This window comes from Neomonachus schauinslandi, chromosome 1 (genome assembly GCF_002201575.2).
Source record: "Neomonachus schauinslandi chromosome 1, ASM220157v2, whole genome shotgun sequence".
NCBI lineage: Eukaryota > Metazoa > Chordata > Mammalia > Carnivora > Phocidae > Neomonachus > Neomonachus schauinslandi.
The window spans coordinates 214,589,476-214,607,875 of NC_058403.1; the positions used below are offsets into that span (position 1 = coordinate 214,589,476).

Below are 18,400 nucleotides of genomic sequence, written 5' to 3' on the forward strand. Positions count from 1 at the left end.
GAGCTCCGTGCTAAGCTGCTCCCTGCCTGATTTGGGGGCAGGAGGGGAAGCACCCACATGGGACTTACGTCTGCTGTGGAGCAGGCCGGGGCAACGCAGAGGTCATCCTGTGTCTGTTTCTGCTCAGTTGGCTTCACCTCAGAATAACCCTAATGCCGAATGGCGTATGTTGGGACGACAGACTCTGACCCCTTCAGTGTCTGCCTAGCAGTGGACTTGCTGGCTTGTCCTAACCCTGCTTACCTTCTGCAGGACCGATGACTGCCTCTCAGACCTCCTGCTTGGCGTTGCATTCCCTCCTTTGGTTTGTGTCTTCCGACGAGCATTTTCTCGTGTGCTCATTGGCCACCTGTGTATCTCTTTGGAGAAATGTTTGTTGAGATCCTTTGCCCATTTTTAAATTGAGTTACCTTTTCATGAAAGGTAAACTCGTAAGAGTTCCTCGTGTATTCCAGATGCAGGTCACTTCTCGTGATCTGCAGACCTCGTCTCCCTCTGTGGGTTGTGTTCTCACTTCCTTGGTGATGTCCTTTCAGGCAGAAACGTTTTTATTTGTGTATTTTTTCTCTTGTTGCTTATGCTTTTGGTGTCCTATCTAAGAAACCATGTGTGTGTCCAGGGTAACAGAAGATTTATTCGTGTGTTTTCTTCTAAGAGTTCTAGGTTTTAGGTCTCATATTGAAGGTCTTGGGTCCGTTTTGAGCTCATCTGTGTGTGGTGTGAGTAGGCACTTGTCTTCGTTCTTTTGCTTGTGGACTTCCTGTTGTCCCAGCACCATTTATTGGAGAGAGTGTTCATGCCCCACTGAGCTGTTTGTCACCTTTGTTGAGATTCAGTCGGCAGTACGACTGTGGGTTTATTTCTGGATTCTCAAGTCTGTCCCCTTGGCTTATGTGTCTAGCTTTATGTCAGTGCCACGCTGTTCTGATTACTGTAGCTTTGTAGTAATTTTGAAATCAGGAACTGTTCTATTTCAGGATTGTTTTGGCTTATCTGGGTCCCTGGACTTTTTGTATGATTTTGGGAATCTGTCACTTTCGTCATAGAAGCCAAGGGAGACTCTCCCAGCTGAGGCCACTTCCTGAGGTTGCCTGGGGAGTCGGGCTCTGAGCTGTACCTGCTCCTCGGCGTCCTGCAGAGACATCTGCCAGTGGGTTCCAGACCAGCCGAGCCAACCTTGCTTCTGTTCCTCCGCAGGCCTCCTCACTGGAAAGGCAGAGCCCTGGTGTGGCCTCCTGCCTCGCTCACAGCCTGTGCCCGGGGGAGCCCAGCTTGCAGACCGCAGCAGGTACCCTCCTTGCCCTTCCCCTCCCACTGCCCAGGGCTACCAGGGCCTCTGTGGTTGTAAGAGACAGCGTCTTGCTCAGCCAGGCAGAGCCGGACACAGTGTGCTGGCTCCCAGAGTCCAAGGACAGGGGTGTGGGCCTCGCAGCCAGGACACTCTCCTCGTCTTCTAGTGGGGGCAGGGCAGCCCAGGAGAGGACCAGACGGCCTCTGGCCTGGGGTGGCACCTCAGCCAAGGCAGGAAGACTGGGTTTGGTGCTGGGTGGGCACTGTTCCCAGGTGCTCTGCACCCCCTGCTCCCGAAGGTGGCCCCTTGCAGCTCCCCCTCTTCCTGCGTGTGGACCCAGGTGGAGGGAGGAGGCCAGCCTCAGCCTGCACTGCTCCCTGGCCTGGGTGGATGGAGCCCTCGCCATTTCCTTTTGTCTTTGTTCTCTTTAAATTTGACTTACTGGGCGCCTGGGTGGCTCAGTCGGTTAAGCGGCTGCCTTCGGCTCAGGTCATGATCCTGGAGTCCCTGGATCCAGTCCCGCATCGGGCTCCCTGCTCGGCAGGGAGTCTGCTTCTCCCTCTGACCCTCCCCCCCCTCATGTGCTCTCTCTCATTCTCTCTCAAATAAATAAATAAAAAATCTTTAAAAAAAATAAATAAATAAATAAATTTGACTTACTGAAGAAGACCAGAATGGAGAGAGAGCGATAAACGCATCCTGGTTTTTTTGGGAAAACCAAAAACCTGGCCACATCTGCCCCCCATTGGCCCGTTGCGGGTGGTCGCGCTGTTGTTCCGCTGAGGCTGGAGGAAGGATTAGCATTTGTTGGGCCTCCTGTGTGTCCCCGCACCGTGCTGTCCCTGCGGTGACGTGTGGGTGTGTGCACGCAGCATCCCCTCCCTTCCAGGAGCTGAGGGCCTGCCACACGGGGCACCGGCCCTCTCGGGGCCCTCTGCCCTTTCTGTCCGCCCCAGCTCCCCTGGTGCTTGTTTCTTCCTAGTCTGTGGGGTCCTCCCCATGCCGCCGCAGGGGTGTGTGCTGAGGGAGACCGGGCGAGCCTCCAGGACTGCACATCCCCCACGTTCCCACAGGGTGTGCGTACGGCACAGTTAGCTGGCGTGCTCTTCCCTTCGCGGTCCTCCGTGGTGACGGACCGTGCTGACTGCCAGTGTGCGCACATGCACACGCACACACAGCCGTTCCCGTGTGTACGCACGAGCACACATGTGCACGTGGCCACAGGCTGTGGGGCTTGTCCTGGTGACAGCAGGGCCACTGTCGGGTCCTACCCCCGCCGCCCTGCGCCTTGCATGATGCTTGGGTCTGTGGGGTGAGCAGCTCATGCAGGCTGGTGTCTCCTCCACAGTGGTGTCCATGGGCTCTGCAGACCATCAGTTCAACCTCGTAGAGATCCTGTCCCAGAACTACGGCATCCGGGAGCAGTGCGAGCAGCCCGTGGGAGACCCAGAGAAGCCCGAGGGGGAGCTGGAGAAGGACTTCATTGCCCAGGTACTTGGCTGAGCTGGTCCCCTCTGCCCTCGTGTGGGTGGGGCCCCCTGGGCAATGTCACGTTTCTGCATTTGGCGGAAGCAGGCTGCAGGCTGCTCAGATTTCACAGGGACAAGTACTGCCTGTGTGTCTGTCTGTGAAGCGCCAGGTGCTGTGCTAGGAGCTGAGGTCGCGGGGGGTCAGGCCAGACCTGGTCGTGCCCCTGGGGCTTTAGGGCTATAGGCATTAAACACACTGTTCTCTCTTTTTTGGCCTCAGAACCCCCTTTGTGCTCTTAAAAAATTATTGAGGATTTCTTTTTTTTTTTTTTTTTAAGATTTTATTTATTTATTTGACAGAGACACAGTGAGAGAGGAAACACAAGCAGGGGGAGTGGGAGAGGCAGAAGCAGACTTCCCGCTGAGCAGGGAGCCCGATGCGGGGCTCGATCCCAGGACCCTGGGATCATGACCTGAGCCGAAGGCAGATGCTTAATGACTAAGCCACCCAGGCGCCCCCCAAATTATTGAGGATTTCAAAGAGCTTTGTGTAGGTTATATGGTAAATGCATTGTTAGTAGAAACAATTTATAAAATTTGTAAAATTGAAAAAAAATAATAGGGGCACCTGGGTGGCTCAGTCGGTGAAGCGTTTGCCTTCAGCTCAGGTCATGATCCCAGGGTCCCGGGATTGAGCCCCGCATTGGGCTTCCTGCTCCGTGGGGAGTCTGCTCCTCCCTCTCCCTCTGCCCCTCCCCCTGCTCTCTCTTTTTCTCTCTCTCAAATAAATAAATCTTTAAAAAAATGAAAAAATAACTTCTAAAAAACAGGTTGGGGGTGCCTGGGTGGTATAGTTGGTTGAATGTCCAACTCTTGGTTTTGGCTCAGGTCCTGATCTCATGGTATTGGGATCGAGCCCTGTGTGGGTTCTGCACTCAGCGGGGAGTCTGCTTGGGATTCTGTGTCTCCCTCTCCCCCTCTCCCTTATGTTCTCACTCTCTATCTCTCTCTGGAATAAATGAACTTTTGGGACTTCATCAAGATAAAAAGCTTTTGCACGGCAAAGGAAACAGTGGACAAAACCAAAAGACAGCCTACAGAATGGGAGAGGATATTTGCAAATGTCTTATCAGATGAAGAGCTAGTATCTAAAATCTGTAAAGAAACTCATCAAACTCAACACCTTAAGAACAAATAATCCAGTCAAGAAATGGGCAGAAGACATGAACAGACACTTCTCTAAAGAAGACATCCAAATGGCCAATAGACACATGAAAAAATGCTCCACATCAGTTGCCACCCGGGAAATACAAATCAAAACCACAATGAGATATCACCTTATTTATACCTGTTAGAATGGCTAAAACTAACAAGACAGGAAACAAAAGTGTTGATGAGGATGTGGAGAAAGGGGAACCCTCCTACACTGTTGGTGGGAATGCAAGCTGGTGCAGCCACTTGGGAAAACAGTGTGGAGGTTCCTCAAGACGTTAAAAATAGAGCTACCCCATGACCCAGCAATTGAACTCCTGGGTATTTACCCCAAAGATACAGACGTAGTGAAAAGAAGGGGCATCTGCACCCCAGTGTTCATAGCAGCAATGGCCACAGTAGCCAAACTGTGGAAGGAGCCGAGATGCCCTTCAACAGACGAATGGATAAAGAAGATGTGGTCCATATATATGATGGAATATTACTCAGCCATCAGAAAGGATGAATACCCAACTTTTACATCCACATGGATGGGACTGGAGGAGATTATGTTAAGTGAAATAAGTCAAGCAGAGAAAGATAATTATCGTATGATCTCACTCATGTGGAATATAAGAAACAAAACAGAGGAGCGTAGGGGAAGAGAGGAAAAAATAAAACAAGATGAAATCAGAGACGGAGACAAACCATAAGAGATTCTTAATCATAGGGAACAAAATGAGGGTTGCTGGAGGGATGGGGGGATGGGGTAACTGGGTGATGGGCATTAAGGAGGGCACATGATGGAATGAGCACTGGGTGTCGTGTATGCAACTGATGAATCACTAAACTCTCTCTCTGAAATTCATAATATACTATATGTTAATCGAATTTAAATTAAAAAAGTAATAAAAAACGGAATAAATAAATCTTAAAAAAAAAGAAAACCCAAAAACAGGTTGGGGAGAAGAGTGGAATAGCTTTATATTTTCGTAAATGCAGGAGCGAACACGAGAACCCAGCTGCTGTCTTGTTAATTTGTTCTTTTGGTTGAAGTAAAATCTGGTCTCATACAGATCTGTTCTTGGAAGAGGGGAGAGTACTTAACCAGCTTCTCGGATAATTGTGGCTATCCCTTGATGCTGCACCCAAACCCAGTAAGTGGTAGCTTTGTGACGGGTGCAGAGTGGCTTCTACAATCATATCCTGTGAACTTTCTGGACGTGATTCTGTTGGAATCTCTTGGTGGTGAACTTGCTGTGTGATCCTATTACCTTCTGCATGGTGAGGTGTTTGCAGCATACTGGTTCTCCAGCCTGCCCATCTTGCAAATGTAAGTTCACACTACCAAGTCTGAGAACCTCGCTTGTTAATTCCGTAGACGGGGGGCTTAACCAATGTAGTTGTGGAGGCCCTAAGTCTGCATTCAGGGTCAGGCAGGGTTGTTTCTGCTGAGGGCCCTCTTCTTGGCTTACACACGGCTGCCTTCTCTCTGTGTCCTCACGTGCCTGAGAGCAAGTAAGCTGTCTGGGGTCTCTTTAAGGACCTAATCCCACTGGATCAGAGTCCCATCCTCACATCCTATGTAACTGTAATTCTTCCTGCAAAGGTCCATCTCCAGATACAGTCACGTTGGGGGCTAGCGCTTTGGCATGTGAATTTTCAGTTCGTGAAAATATCAATACTGATTTCGTCAAACATCTTTAAAGTATTGAGAATTTTTAAATTTTTTTAAGCAGTAATCACGGGGCATTTACCTAGTTTGGTGCCATTTATCGCTTGGTGCCAGTTTGGTCTTATAACCAAAGACAAAAGTCTTCTCTTCGAAAAGGAAAAGACAACTTAAAAAAGTTTAAAATGAATTTAAAACGTCTCAAAATTAACCAAAAACTGGAATCAGCCATGTATTAATTAAATATCTCACCTAGGTTTTCTTCAGATATAATATTTAAGAACTAAGATCAGAGAAAGACAAATGCCATGTGATCTCTCTCATAGGTGGAATTTAAGAGAAAAAACAGATGAACATAGAGGAAGGGAAGGAAAAATAAAGTACGATGAGAACAGGGAGGCAAACCATTAGAGATGCCGAACTCTGGGAAAGAAGCAGGGTTGCTGGGGGGGGCCGTGACTGGGGGCCGGGCCTCAAGGAGGGCACGTGATGGAGCGAGCACTGGGTGTTCCCTGCAACTGATGAATCTGAACTCTATCCCTGAAACCAGTACTACACTGTGTGTTAACTAATCTGAATTTAAATTAAAAAAACTGATTAAGAAAGAACGTAATTTCCAAGATAAAAGTAGCAACACTGCCATTTTTGTATCACCTTAACAAACGATACTGCAAATTTATCAGGCTCACGTTGTCAGATCCAGATTTTCGGAAAAGTTTCTTGCTCAAAAGCCTGAGGTTTGGGGCGCCTGGGTGGCTCAGTTGGTTGGACGACTGCCTTCGGCTCAGGTCATGATCCTGGAGTCCCTGGATCGAGTCCCGCATCGGGCTCCCTGCTCGGCAGGGAGTCTGCTTCTCCCTCTGACCCTCCCGACCCTCCCCCTTCTCATGCTCTCTCTCTCTGTCTCTCTCTCAAATAAATAAATAAAATCTTTAAAAAAAAAAAAAAAAAAGCCTGAGGTTTGCTGTTGCAGCGAGCACAGTCCGTTGTTTGTCTGGAGGGATGGCTGACCGGGCTCTTGTCTGATGAGACGTCTGCGCGGCGACAGGCAGGAGGCCTGTCATCACCTGCCGGCGGGTCTGTCCCTCGAGCGGAGCTGTGCGGTGGGGACCGCTGCCGCAACACTCAGGCGCTCCCGCACAAACCTGCACTTTGGGGGTGGCAGGCACTCCCGGTGCTTCCCCTTTCCTCACACGGAAATTAAAACGACATCTGCTCCGTGAGAGCGAGAATACAATCAGGAACGTTGCACAGGGCATCCTCGAGGGAAGCTGCACGTTTACAGCTGAGTGGGTGGCGGGGAGGGATGCCCGCTGACGGCTTGCAACTGTAGGGTGCTGTGCCCCACCCGTGACTCCCTCCCTCAGCACGCGTGCTGGCACGGAGGGCGGAAATAATGCCGTCGTGTTCTCAGGAAAGTCGCTGCGAAAGGGTCCCAGGCATCTGGGGGTCGTAGGGCCCCTGTGTTAATTGCCCAGCAGGCGCACAGTTAGAAAGTGTGAGAGGCATCCTGAACATCCCCGTTAGCGGGGTCCTGGAGGGTGGGAGGGGGTGCTTGGGTTCCACGGGGAGGGGCGAGGGCGGGGCAGGAGCTGACCTCGGGGGGATGCGTGGGGGGGCTGCTGGTGTGAGGACGTGGTGTGGCCAGACAGTGTCGGCGTCAGGAGCACAGAGGCAGGCGTGAGAAGCGGTGACCCGGGGACAGGACTGGAGAGGAAGGTGATGGTCGTGCGCGTCTTCCTCCCCAGGCCGCTTCTCGTCCGACTGTTGTCTCTGACTGTGTCCGTTCCCTGTGGTGGGCTTGAGCCTCCCTTCTCGGTCAGCTGGGGTGGGGTTGCGCTGCTGGCGAGGGCTGACAGCGTCCTGTCGCATCCACGTGGTGGACTGCTCCCTACCCGATGCGGACGTTGGATTTTACCAGGTGTTTCTTGGATGGCCATGTTTTTCCCTTTACCGACGTCTGATTTACTCTGATTTACTCTGATTTTCCGACGTCACCAGGTGTGGTGGTAGATTTACAGATGTCGAGTCATCCTCCATTGCTGGGGTTAAGCCTGGGCAGGACCCTGTGGAGGGAGAGGCCATTCCTGGCCCCACTCTTCAAGGCTGGGGACCTCGGGCACAGAGCGGATCTCTCTGGGCACAGGTGTCTTGTCCCTGCCTCTCCGCGGGGTTAAGGGAGTCCTTGGATGCAGGACTGGGGTCTGGCTGGGGTTAGCTGCTGTGAGTGTGACGGAGGGGCTCGGAACCCCGAGCAGCCCCTCCTGACACAGCCCTAATCCTGCAGAGTAGCGACATGCCCCTCGATGAGCTGCTGGCCCTCTATGGTTATGAGGCGTCAGACCCCATCTCGGAGCGGGAGAGCGAGGGCAGTGACAGCGCAGCCAACCTCCCGGACATGACCCTGGACAAGGTGCGTGGACTGAGGACGGGTGTGAAGGTCCCCCACACCCAGCGGCCGCAGGCTGGGCTGGAGCAGGGGCGGAGTGGAGGCCGGGGAGGAGAGAGGCAGCCCAGTTCTCCTGGGCTGGGCCCTCCGGGTCCTGACAGGGCAGGTGCCAGCAGGGGGCCTTCATCACCGGAGGTGGAAACTGCCTGCTTAGTGGAGAGCGCGGGGACTCCCTCGTTCCCAGGCTGCAGGGCTGGGCTCAGGGAGGGCCCCCTGCTGGACTGCCCTTGTGCCTGGCCTCTCTGTCTGCAGAGGGGGAGGAGCATCCAGAGTGGGCTCATGGCGTCAGTCACCGTGTTAGCACTGTTACTCGCTATTACTACATGTTATCTTGAGGTTGTCGAAACAAACCACAAACATGTTCTTTGCTTTCTTGTTAAAAGGAACAAATAGCGAAGGATTTGCTTTCAGGGGAAGAAGAGGAAGAGACACAGTCGTCAGCCGATGACCTGACCCCGTCTGTGACCTCCCATGAGGCCTCTGACCTTTTTCCTAACCGGAGTGGACGTAGGTGTCCCCCCTGCTCCTCCCCTCGGGTTGGCCCAGTGCGGTCTGGGATGCAGATGGAGGGGCCCCGGGCTGCTGGGGGCCAGGCACTTGCGCACAGATACTTCGTACCCCGTGGGTGCCCTGACCTCAGTCTGAGCTCCTCTGGGCTTCCCACCTTCCTGATGACCTGTGAGCGGAGACTGAGTGGTTTTGGTTGACCTGAGGAGGGACAGGTTCCTGTAACTTGCAGTCTGTCAGGTCTGGGGCAGCGGCCTGAGACCGTCCTCCCCTCGGCTCTGCCTGCCTGTGCATCCTGTGAGGCTGGCAGGGTGAGGTGCTGGGCTCAGGGCTTGGCAGGGTAGCGACCGCAGCAGGGGGAGGCCTCCTGAGTCCCCAGTCCTGGGCTGGTTGCACACCCGTCATGTGGCCAGGGTGTGGGCCACACTCCTCAGGAAAGGCACAGTGTAGGGGTCAGGTGGACGGAGAGTCGGGGGGAGGTGCAGTGGCGCCCAGAGCCCGCTAGCCAGGGTGGGCCCCCCGGAGCCATGGGCACGACTCAGCTGCTCCCCTCTCCCCAAAGCCTGCTTCCTGGCTGATGCAGACAAAGAGCCTAGCTCTTCCACCTCTTCCGACACAGAGGAGGACCCTCTTCCTGCCAACAAATGTAAGAAGGTGAGTGGCCCTGACCCAGTGGCGCCCTGAAAGTGGGTCTCTGGCCCTTCAGGGCAGGGCTGAGCATGTGGCTCCTGAGCAGTGGGCTGGGCTAGGGGCTTGACTGTGCTCTTGTCCCTGTGATGTGGCCTGAGGTCCCGTCCTGGGGCCTTTGGGCTGGACCTCAGAACTCCTGGGTCCTCGGGCCTCACCCCCGTTGCCACGGGATTGGCTGTACCAGATGGATGGACAAGTGGGTGCAGACACCGTCACTCACACCCACACCCTTCTCTGCCTCTCGTGCTCAAGACCACAGATGAGCCCGGGGCTCTAGGCGGCCGCCCTGGGGCCCATGTCAGCACCTCGTGGCTGGGCCTCCCATCAGCCCTGACTGCCTTGGGCCCTTGCCTTTGCAGGAGATCATGGTTGGGCCTCAGTTCCAAGCCGACCTCAGCAGCCTGCAGTTGGACCGCCACGGTGAGAAACGTAAGTGGGGCCTTGTGAGCGTGGGAGACGGGGAGAAGCAGCGGGAACCCCAGTGTAGCCAGGAAGGAACTTGATGCGTGCTTACCCAGAGCCAGTTCCCCAACCCTTGGAGGGAATCTGGGGGGCAGGAGGACATGGACCAGTCGACGTCCCCTCCCTGCTCACTGCCCCTCCGCTCGGCGGTGTGTGGTCCTGCCGCCCTGTGCAGCCGGCACCCGACTTCCCTGCCCTCGGCTCTGTCCACCCCGTCCTGCCCAGGCCCCTGTTCTCACCTCTCCAGGTGTGCACACATTTCCCCAGCCGGCTCCTCCCGTGTCTAGCTTTGTCCCAGATGACCGCCAGAGACGAGTGTCGCTCTGTCCTGCGCTCTCCTTAGGGCACTACCTGTCCTGGACTTGATGGCCCCACTGGAACATGGAGCGAGGCCTGTTGTCCTTTGAGACAGGCATTGCCGTGTTCACTTACAGGTGAAGAAAATAGGAAGTGGAGTCACCTGGCTATTGACCCAAGTCTTGTTTTCCTGGCCCCAAAGGCCCTGTGGGCCTGGGGCTGGCACCCCTGGCTCAGGAGTCTCTCCCAGGATGATTCAGTCGCGGAGATTGGCAGTGAGGTGGGACAGACAGAGGAGACGGACTTGCAGCAGAGATATCGAGGCCTTGGGCTAGGAGCTGGGATGTGGGCTTGGTGGCACATGCTTGCTCCGCCGTAAGCATTTGGGTAAAGGAGGAGACAGGACCATGCAGGTCAGCTGGGTCATGGGACCGTGCAGGTGAGTCTGTGAACCTGATGACACATGAGACCCTCCTCCAGAGAAGGGCACCGGTGCATGCTTCTTAGCTACACCGTCAGGCTGTCCTGAGCGCGTGCAGACCTCAGTCTGGAACTCCAGCCTTCACTGAGTGTGGCATTCGGGCCTTTTCCACTTCCAGGGAATGGCTGATCCTTGGTCCCGAGGGGGTGGGAGCTGGCGTCTCCCTCCACGCCACATCTGGGAAGTTAAATCCATAGTGTGGCACGTGGACCTTGTATGCTGTTGTGTGCCGTTTCCTGGTGTGGAGGGACCACATTGCTCATCTGCTGTACCGTTGGTCGGTAGTGCGGTGGTTCCTGTGTGCGGCTCCGGATGTCTCTGCGTGCGTGTCTCTGTGGACATACGCGCTCTTCCCGGACAGATGTCTGGGCGTTGCCTGGGCTCCCTCCAGCGACCTGTGGAGTCCCCGTTGGTGTACGTCCTCACGCACGCTTGACAGCGTCTGTGGGTGGGGAGGGGTGTCTTGTCGTGGCTTTAATGCGATTCTCTGGAGAGCGATCTTGTTTACTGGCCGTTTGCAGATCTCTTGGGAGGCACCTGCTCAAGGCTTTTTCCGCATTTTTAGATGGAATCGCCTTTCTCTGTCTGATTTGTGGGAGTCCTTCTGGCATTCTGGATGCAGGGCTGTCTTCGGCTCTGGGCACCACCACATTTTCTCCCAGTTGGCAGTGTCTTCACTTGTGATGACGTCCGAGTTGTCGGTGTTTACTCTGACCGTACTGTGTTTTTGTGCCATTAAAGAAGTTTTCGCAGCAGCTCTTCTCCTTTATTTTCCCTGTCACGTAGAAAGCAACGATCCGACTTAATTTAAGGTTGAGTGTGTGGTTGGAGGTGTGGGTCAGGAGTCCTTCAACCTGTGCCGTGTTCTGGCCCTGTGATGGGACACGCCGTGCTGGCCTGCTGCACCACAGAGGTGCCTGTCAGAAGCGGAGTGTCTGTCATGCGTGCGTGTGTTGGGCTTCTGCTCGCTGGTGTCCCTTGAGCCGCGTCTGAGACCGTGCCCGTCCTCCGACGTCAGGAGCCTGATCGTACCTCCATAGAAGTTGCTAACTAGCTCGTCGGCTGCTTGATTTTGCTGAGAGCTGTGCTGAACGCTGAGGTTACTTTGTGGAGAGCGTGGATGGCAGCGCGGTCCACGCCTGCCGGTCACACATGTGGTTTCCCCTCTTGAAACCCAGCGGTGTTTTTATAGCAGTTTTGTGCATACCCAATGGCCCCTGTTTGTGCTGCTGTAAAAGGTCTTTTGAAAAATTTCACGTGTACTCGATTTCTGTTAGTAGAAATGCGATTCGTTATTTTAATTGATCTTGTACACAGTGACTCCGCTGAGCTTATTTCCAGATTTTAGTATTTTGTAGGTTCTCTCCTGTTTTTTTTACATACGTGATCGTGTGACGTGGAATGATAGCTTTACTTCATCTTTTTGCAATCTTTGTGTCTTTTGTTTCTTTTTGTCTCCGTGTTGTACAGGAGGGTAAAGAAGAGATGAAAGAGGACGTCTTGTCTTGTTCCCAAACTTGGGGGAAGTGTTCCATGTCCCATTTAGTATGTCGTTGGCTGTAGGCCGCTGTAGATGGTCTTTGTTGGACGAGCAAGGTTCCCTTTGTTAGCAGCTGACAGTTTGAATTCTGTCACATACTTTTTTGTGTCTCCTGAGACAGTCGTTTTTTTTCTCTTTCATTCTCACGTTGATGGGCTTTCAGACATTAGACCAACCTTGCGTTCTGGAGTAAACGCTACCTGGTCATGAAATACCGTCTTTGGTGATCTGTGTGTAGTCATTCTTTGCTACGCGCGAGAGAACTAGGCGGGTCCTCCAGAGGCGCCCTGGCAGGCGCCTCTGACGGGGCTCTCAGAGGAGTGGGAGCTCCCTAGGCGTGGGGACGGGACGGTGTGCCATGACGTGACCCCAGCACTCCTTCTCCACAGTCTATGAGAATGACGACCAGTTGCTCTGGGACCCCAACATCCTCCCTGAGAGGGAGGTGGAGGAGTTCCTGTACCGGGCAGTGAAACGGAGGTGGCACGAGATGGCTGGGTCGCAGCTCCCGGAGGGAGAATCAGTGAAAGACAGTGAGCAGGTGGGGCTGCCACACGGGGTGCAGAGGGCCATGGTGCTGGAGCACCCTGAGTCGGAAGTCAGCGGCTCAGGTGTCTCGGGGGACCACGCAGGGGCAGGAGGGGAGGGGTGGTCAGGCATGGAGGGGCATGGGGAATGGAAAGGCCTCCCCGGGAGGGTGGTGGGGGAGGTGTGCCGTGAAGCTCCTGCCCAGTGTGGTCATGTGATGGTGACAAGTTGAAATGAAGAACAGTCATTATGACAGTATGAGCACGCCCAGTGGTCCCCGCCCCTGAGAGTGGTATGAACGCCCCCCCAGCATCCCCGCCCCTGAGGGTGATGTGAATGCCCTTCCAACATCCTCGTCCCTGAGAGTGATGTGAATGTTCCCCTCAACGTCCCCGCCCCTGAGGGTGGTGTGAACGCCCCCCCAACATCCCCACCACAGAGTGATGTGAATGCTCTCCCCAATGTCCCCACCCCTGAGAGTGGTGCAAATACCCCCCCAACATCCCCACCCCTGAGGGTGGTGTGAACGCTCCCCTCAATGCCCCCACCCCGAGGGTGGTGTGAACGCCTCCCCAACATCACCGCTGAGAATGATGTGGATGCTGTCCCCAACATCCCACCCGCAGGGGTGGTTTGAATGCCTGCCCAGTGCCCCCGCCCCTGAGGGTGGTGTGAATGCTCCTGACATCTCTGTCCCTGATGGTGGTATGAATGTCTCCCCAATGTCCCCATCTCTGGGGGTGGTGTGAATGCTTCCGACGTCCCTGCCCCTGAGATTGGTGTGAACGCCCCATCCCCGCCCCTGTGGTGTCCCCACCCCCAGAGGGTGGTGTGACTACCCCCAGTGTCCCTGTCCCTGAGGGGCGTGTGGGGTGAGGTGAACAGGTGGGAAGTCAGTGTGGCTTCTCCCCAGGCGCTTTACGAGCTGGTGAAATGCAATTTCAATGCAGAGGAGGCTCTGCGGAGACTGCGGTTCAATGTGAAGGTGATCCGAGGTGAGCATGTAGCCCCGGCCTTCCCTGCCCTCTGCTCTTGTCATGTCCTGGACACTGCTGACGATGCCACCGTGCTCTCCCTCCTGCTTGCAGATGGGTTTTGCGCTTGGAGCGAAGAGGAGTGCAGGAACTTTGAGCATGGCTTCCGAGTGCACGGGAAGAATTTCCACCTGATCCAGGCCAACAAGGTGAGGACGCTGTCCGCCCTGCTCCTGCCAGGCTCCAGCAGTGGCTCTCTGGGGCTGGGAGGGGCTCGGGAGGCCAGGCACACGTCACCTTCACCCCACAGTGAGGTTGGGCCTCCCCTGACCGGCCTCCTCCTTCAGCCATGGCTGAAGCCCTAGTGCCCACCTCTGGCTCACCATACGCCCCTTGAGGTCTTGTGCTAGTCTCTGCTGATGTCTGCTGGGCCACCTTCCAGTCCCCAACGAAGGCTGTGGTTTGGGGAGAGACACTGCTTAGGGGTGAACTTGAGTAGTCCTGTCTATTCGTGGGCCGTTGGCACTGCTGCCATCTCCTTGCCACCGTGCTCAGGGCCCATGCCAACCTCGATCCTACTCGCAGCCCTAGATCTCCTCTGATTTCCTCAAAGGACGTGGGTCCTTCTGCCACCTGCAGCAAACCTCATGATGGGAGGCGTTGCTGAGTGCCAGGTTACCCTGCCTTCCCCTCGGCCTGGGTCATTGCTGGCGTCTGCACGTCCCACAGTGATGCTGTTTGCCCGTGGCTTCGTGCGTGACTCCTAGAGGGGCCTCTTGGCAGAGCCCTGGCCCCTCTGCCATGCAGCGTGGGACGTCTGCCTGGGCGTGTTTTGTGGTTCTGTGTCAGAGCCTGAGTTTTTCTCTGTCCGTCTCCCCGCCTCACCCCTCATCCCAGTCTGTCGTCCTGTCTTTCTAGGGCCAGTAGCCCTGGCTCCTCACGGCTCATGGGAATGTAGGTAGTAGGGAAGGGCCTGGCGGAAATCGGGCTCACGTGCGGGCCTCAGTGTCTTTTCCCAGGAGCTTGGGGTGAATGAGGTGCCTGCTCGGGGCTGGTGTAGGGACACATGGTGCTTAGCTGACCGTGCCCAGCGTGGTGTTGGATCCGTGCCTTGTGGCCTGCAGTTTCCTGCACACTGTGTTTCCACCGCAGCCCAGGCCACTTCTGTGAGCACAGTGTTGTTGGCACAATGCCCTTGTTTCCTTTGTGCCCACCCACCCTGGTGATGGCTGCGGCCTCCCTCTCCATGCATTTCAGGCTTCTGCTGGAGCTGGCCCCAGGGAGACCACGGAGGACTTAACCCCTGGCAGGATGGATGCGCCAACAGGTCTCATTGAGCAGAACAGACAATGCGTGTGCCCCTGTCCCCGCTGCTCTCCAGGTCCTCCTTGGCCTGCTGTGGGGTGACCCTCCAAAGTGGAGAGATGCCCCAGATTGTTAGAAGAGGTTTCTAAGAGTTTTTTTATAATTGTAGTGTAGTTGATGCACAGGGTCACCTTAGTGTTAGGAGTGCACCAAGCATACAGAATCGTGATGGACGGTCCCGTGCATCAGTTAGCGTGCAGCACGGTAAGCGTGGTCACCTTCTGTTCTCGTACGATGTTGTTACGGAGTCACTGACTATATTCCCTGTGGTGTTCGTTTGGTCTCCGTGATTTATCTTATGCCCTAAGAGGTTTTGCAAGTGGAGTCCAGCTGTGTGCTGGACACATGTGTGTGGCACCTTTTCTTCCCAGGGTACTTCACGTGTAAGGGTTTATTTGGTTTTCCGTGTCACGTTGTAAGTACAATCTTGAGTTAATTTCACAGACCCACAGCATGTCCCTTAACGGTGTCTTGACGGCCCTCGTGGGCAGCTCTCCCGTGGAGTGTCAGTAACACTCTGCACTCAGTGGGAAACGTGGGCTCACACATTGTCCTCTCTGGGCCAGGGGCTCTGTCTCTGGGTCTACACCAGGGTCATCTCTCCCCCGCTTTCTGGGCCTGCGAGGGGCATGGTGGATGCCGCTGTCTTCAGGAGCTTGTGGTCTGGGGCGAGGAAGGTAGACACTGGACACGTGGTCCCGAAGTGAGGAACAGGGTGCCAGGTCCACACCAGTAGGTGGTGGGCTCCTTGAGATGGGGTGCTGTCCTACTTTAGGTGAGGGGATGTGCCTCGGGGGCGGGTCGGAAGCGGGTGACGGGGGCTGCAGGCGGAGTCTTGCTTTGTCCAAGAGTGGCGGTGCCAGGACCCGTCTCTGCTCGTCTGGGGGCCGAGGTGACACATCTGCTGTCCCGCAGGTGCGCACCCGGTCCGTGGGCGAGTGTGTGGAGTACTACTACCTGTGGAAGAAGTCTGAGCGCTACGACTGCTTCTCCCAGCAGACGAGGCTGGGCCGGAGGAAATATGGCCCGCCGGGAGCCACGTGCGTGCAGCGGGCTGCCGGGCCCTGGGGGGAGGGTGGGCGTCCCGGGCAGGCGTCTCCCCTTCACGGCACACTCTCCACAGGGATGCAGACCAGGACCTGGACGTCAGCGACCCCGACGGCACTGGTCGCCCCCGCTCGTCGCCGCCCCTGCCCCCTGCTGCTGACAGCCTGGGCTCTGGGCAGGACCCCTTGGCGCGGATGCACACAGGTGAGAATGTGGGGTGGTCCCTGCCCTTGGGAGAGCCCTGTGCTCACTGGTGCCTGGGCCTGGGCCCCCGGGGCTCTACCCCAGAGAGCGGTCCGTGGGGGTGTCGCATGCATGAGTGGCCACAGGGACTTGCTGGCTTATTGCGTGGAAGGGTACACACGTGTCCTGTGGCCCTGGATGGCACGTGGGAGGTCTCCTGGGTGCCCAAGGCTCCCTGGCGTCCAGGCTCAGGGCCGCACAGGAGCAGACAGGGCCCAGCTCGGGACTGGAGTTTCTGACCGTGACCACAGAGGTGAGGATGAGGACCTTGGCTCTGAGTCTGTTGTACTCTGGGGTTTAGATTGTTCCAGAATCTGGTTGGTTCCGTGGTTTGCCTAAAAGGGGGACGGCATCTTTCTACTTCTGGAATTGCTGATCACATAGATTCCACATTTATCCGCACTTTGCCTTCAAGCTTCTCTTATTCTGTTTTATTTGAATTTCTTTGAACCTGATGTGTTTTGGTCTTGGTTTCAAAAAACAGGAGTTACGACCTCCCAGTTCAGGGCCGTCAGCCCAGGTGCACAGTTTCCCTGTGACTGGTTTCTTTTGTGTCTGTATTTTATGTCTCTGTGAAAATACCTCCGTGGAGAGGGGTCCACCGGCTTTGCTGGACCCGCAGAGGTTGGGCAGGAGCCCAGCGTAGGTTGCAGTCTGAAAGCATGAGTGTGATTTTAATGGGGTGTGCTCTCGCTGGGATGGCTGTGGGTCCCAGGAGAGCTGGTGTGGGTGCCCCGGGGGCCCAGCCTCAGCTGTGTTCTCCCCCGCAGAGCCGCTGAGTGTAGACAGCGCGGCCGGCAGTCTCAGTGAGCCTGGGGAGAGCTCCGACAGCCTCCCGTCCTCCGAGCCGGGGCCTTGTCCGTTCCAGCAGCTGGACACGCCCCCAGCCGTGCCCCTGCCCAGGCGGCCCCCTGCCCTGGCCGAGCCAGCCTTCTACCCCCCGGCCACAGCCCCTCCAGAGCCCGGCAGCAGCCCGAGACTAGCTGTGGACTTGACCCTGCCCGGGGCCCTCCCGGAGGAGCTGCCTCTCATCTCCAGCCGTGTGGACGTGAACGGAGAGCCTGAGGAGGCCGTGGCTCCGGCACAAGTGGCCTTGTCGGTCACCGAGTTTGGACTCATCGGCATTGGGGATGTGAATCCCTTCCTGGCTGCCCACCCAGCGTGCCCAGCCCCCGGGCTGCACTCGGAGCCCCTGTCACAGTGAGTGCGGCCCTTGCCCCGGGTCCCCCTGCCCCGGGTCCCCGCCCCCCAGCCTCAGGCTGCGCTGTGGAGAGGGGAGGGCTGTGCCCCGAGGGCCCGAGGATGGCTTGGCCACATGGAGCAGGCTCTGGTGGTTTCTTTACTTTTATTCTCTACTTTTAATTCGGCTTATTTATTTTTTTGACTAGGTAATACATTCATATGGTTCAAAATCCAAAAAGGTACAAACGGGGCTGGTGTCAGGCTCCTCCTGCCCCTGCCCCAGCCACCAGCCCTCCCCAGGCGCCACGGACAGTGCTGCCTTGGGGAGCCTGTCCACCAGCACAAGTGAAAACACGGTCCGCTGGGGGAGGCGAGGTCGGGAGCCACGGTTTCAGCCCACGGCACCCAGGCCGTGCCGTCTGTGGGACTGGACTGACCTTTTCTTGGTCTCTCCCCCTGCAGCTGTAACGTGATGACCTGTTGATCCCTGGCCACGGGTGGGCGTGCGTGGCCCGGACTGGACGTGGGGCCACCGCGGGGCCTGCCTCTGCCAGTCTTCCCGACCCCTCCCCTCCTCGTGGGCCTCGGGTAACGCCTCCTCTGCTTCAGAACACGGCAAGGACAGGGTGAGTGGTGGCCGGGCCGCTGCCCTGCCGCCCTCACACACAGGATGGTGCCCTCGGTGCCCGGCACCACGGTCCGTGCTGTCCAGGCTGCTGCCCCCAGCGCAGGACCCATCGGGCGGCCAGAGGCGGAGGGCCCGGCCCCGTCTAGCCAGCAGAGGCGAGGAAGGTGGGGAGATGGGGCAGGATGCTGCCCCCACCAGCAGCCTCTGCCCGGGGCACCCTCAGCACTCCGCTTGGCTCCATCTCCCTGCACCCGGCAGGGCCACAGTCTGCCCCAGCCCGGGGGTCGTGGGCAGCTGCTACTCGGTGCCAAACCCCGTGGGGCACAGAGCCATATACCTCGACGTCGGCCCCGCCTGCCCTTGACCTCCACCCTGCTCTCCACT

The 18,400-nt window shown here is 56.4% G+C and overlaps 1 protein-coding gene across 1 annotated transcript; it reads left to right on the forward strand.

Moving 5' to 3' along the window:
- Positions 1 to 1,114: 1,114 nt before the first annotated feature.
- Positions 1,115 to 18,394, forward strand: MIER2 (MIER family member 2). Its single transcript, XM_044918808.1, has 13 exons — positions 1,115 to 1,288; positions 2,640 to 2,782; positions 7,911 to 8,036; positions 8,456 to 8,579; positions 9,142 to 9,233; positions 9,629 to 9,698; positions 12,439 to 12,590; positions 13,491 to 13,572; positions 13,666 to 13,760; positions 15,832 to 15,956; positions 16,040 to 16,167; positions 16,977 to 17,406; positions 17,851 to 18,394. The coding sequence occupies exons 2-13, from the start codon at positions 2,648 to 2,650 to the stop codon at positions 17,870 to 17,872; spliced, it is 1,581 nt and encodes a 526-aa protein (XP_044774743.1). The 5' UTR covers positions 1,115 to 1,288; positions 2,640 to 2,647; the 3' UTR covers positions 17,873 to 18,394.
- The last annotated feature ends 6 nt before the right edge of the window (positions 18,395 to 18,400 follow it).

Bases quoted from the DNA above. Each gene is read 5' to 3' on its own strand.
- MIER2 (XM_044918808.1), top strand. From the start codon at position 2,648: ATGGGCTCTGCAGACCATCAGTTCAACCTCGTAGAGATCCTGTCCCAG. The intron at 9,234-9,628 runs GTGAGTGGCCCT...TTGCCTTTGCAG, and splicing joins CTGCCAACAAATGTAAGAAG to GAGATCATGGTTGGGCCTCA. The intron at 16,168-16,976 runs GTGAGAATGTGG...TCTCCCCCGCAG, and splicing joins CTTGGCGCGGATGCACACAG to AGCCGCTGAGTGTAGACAGC.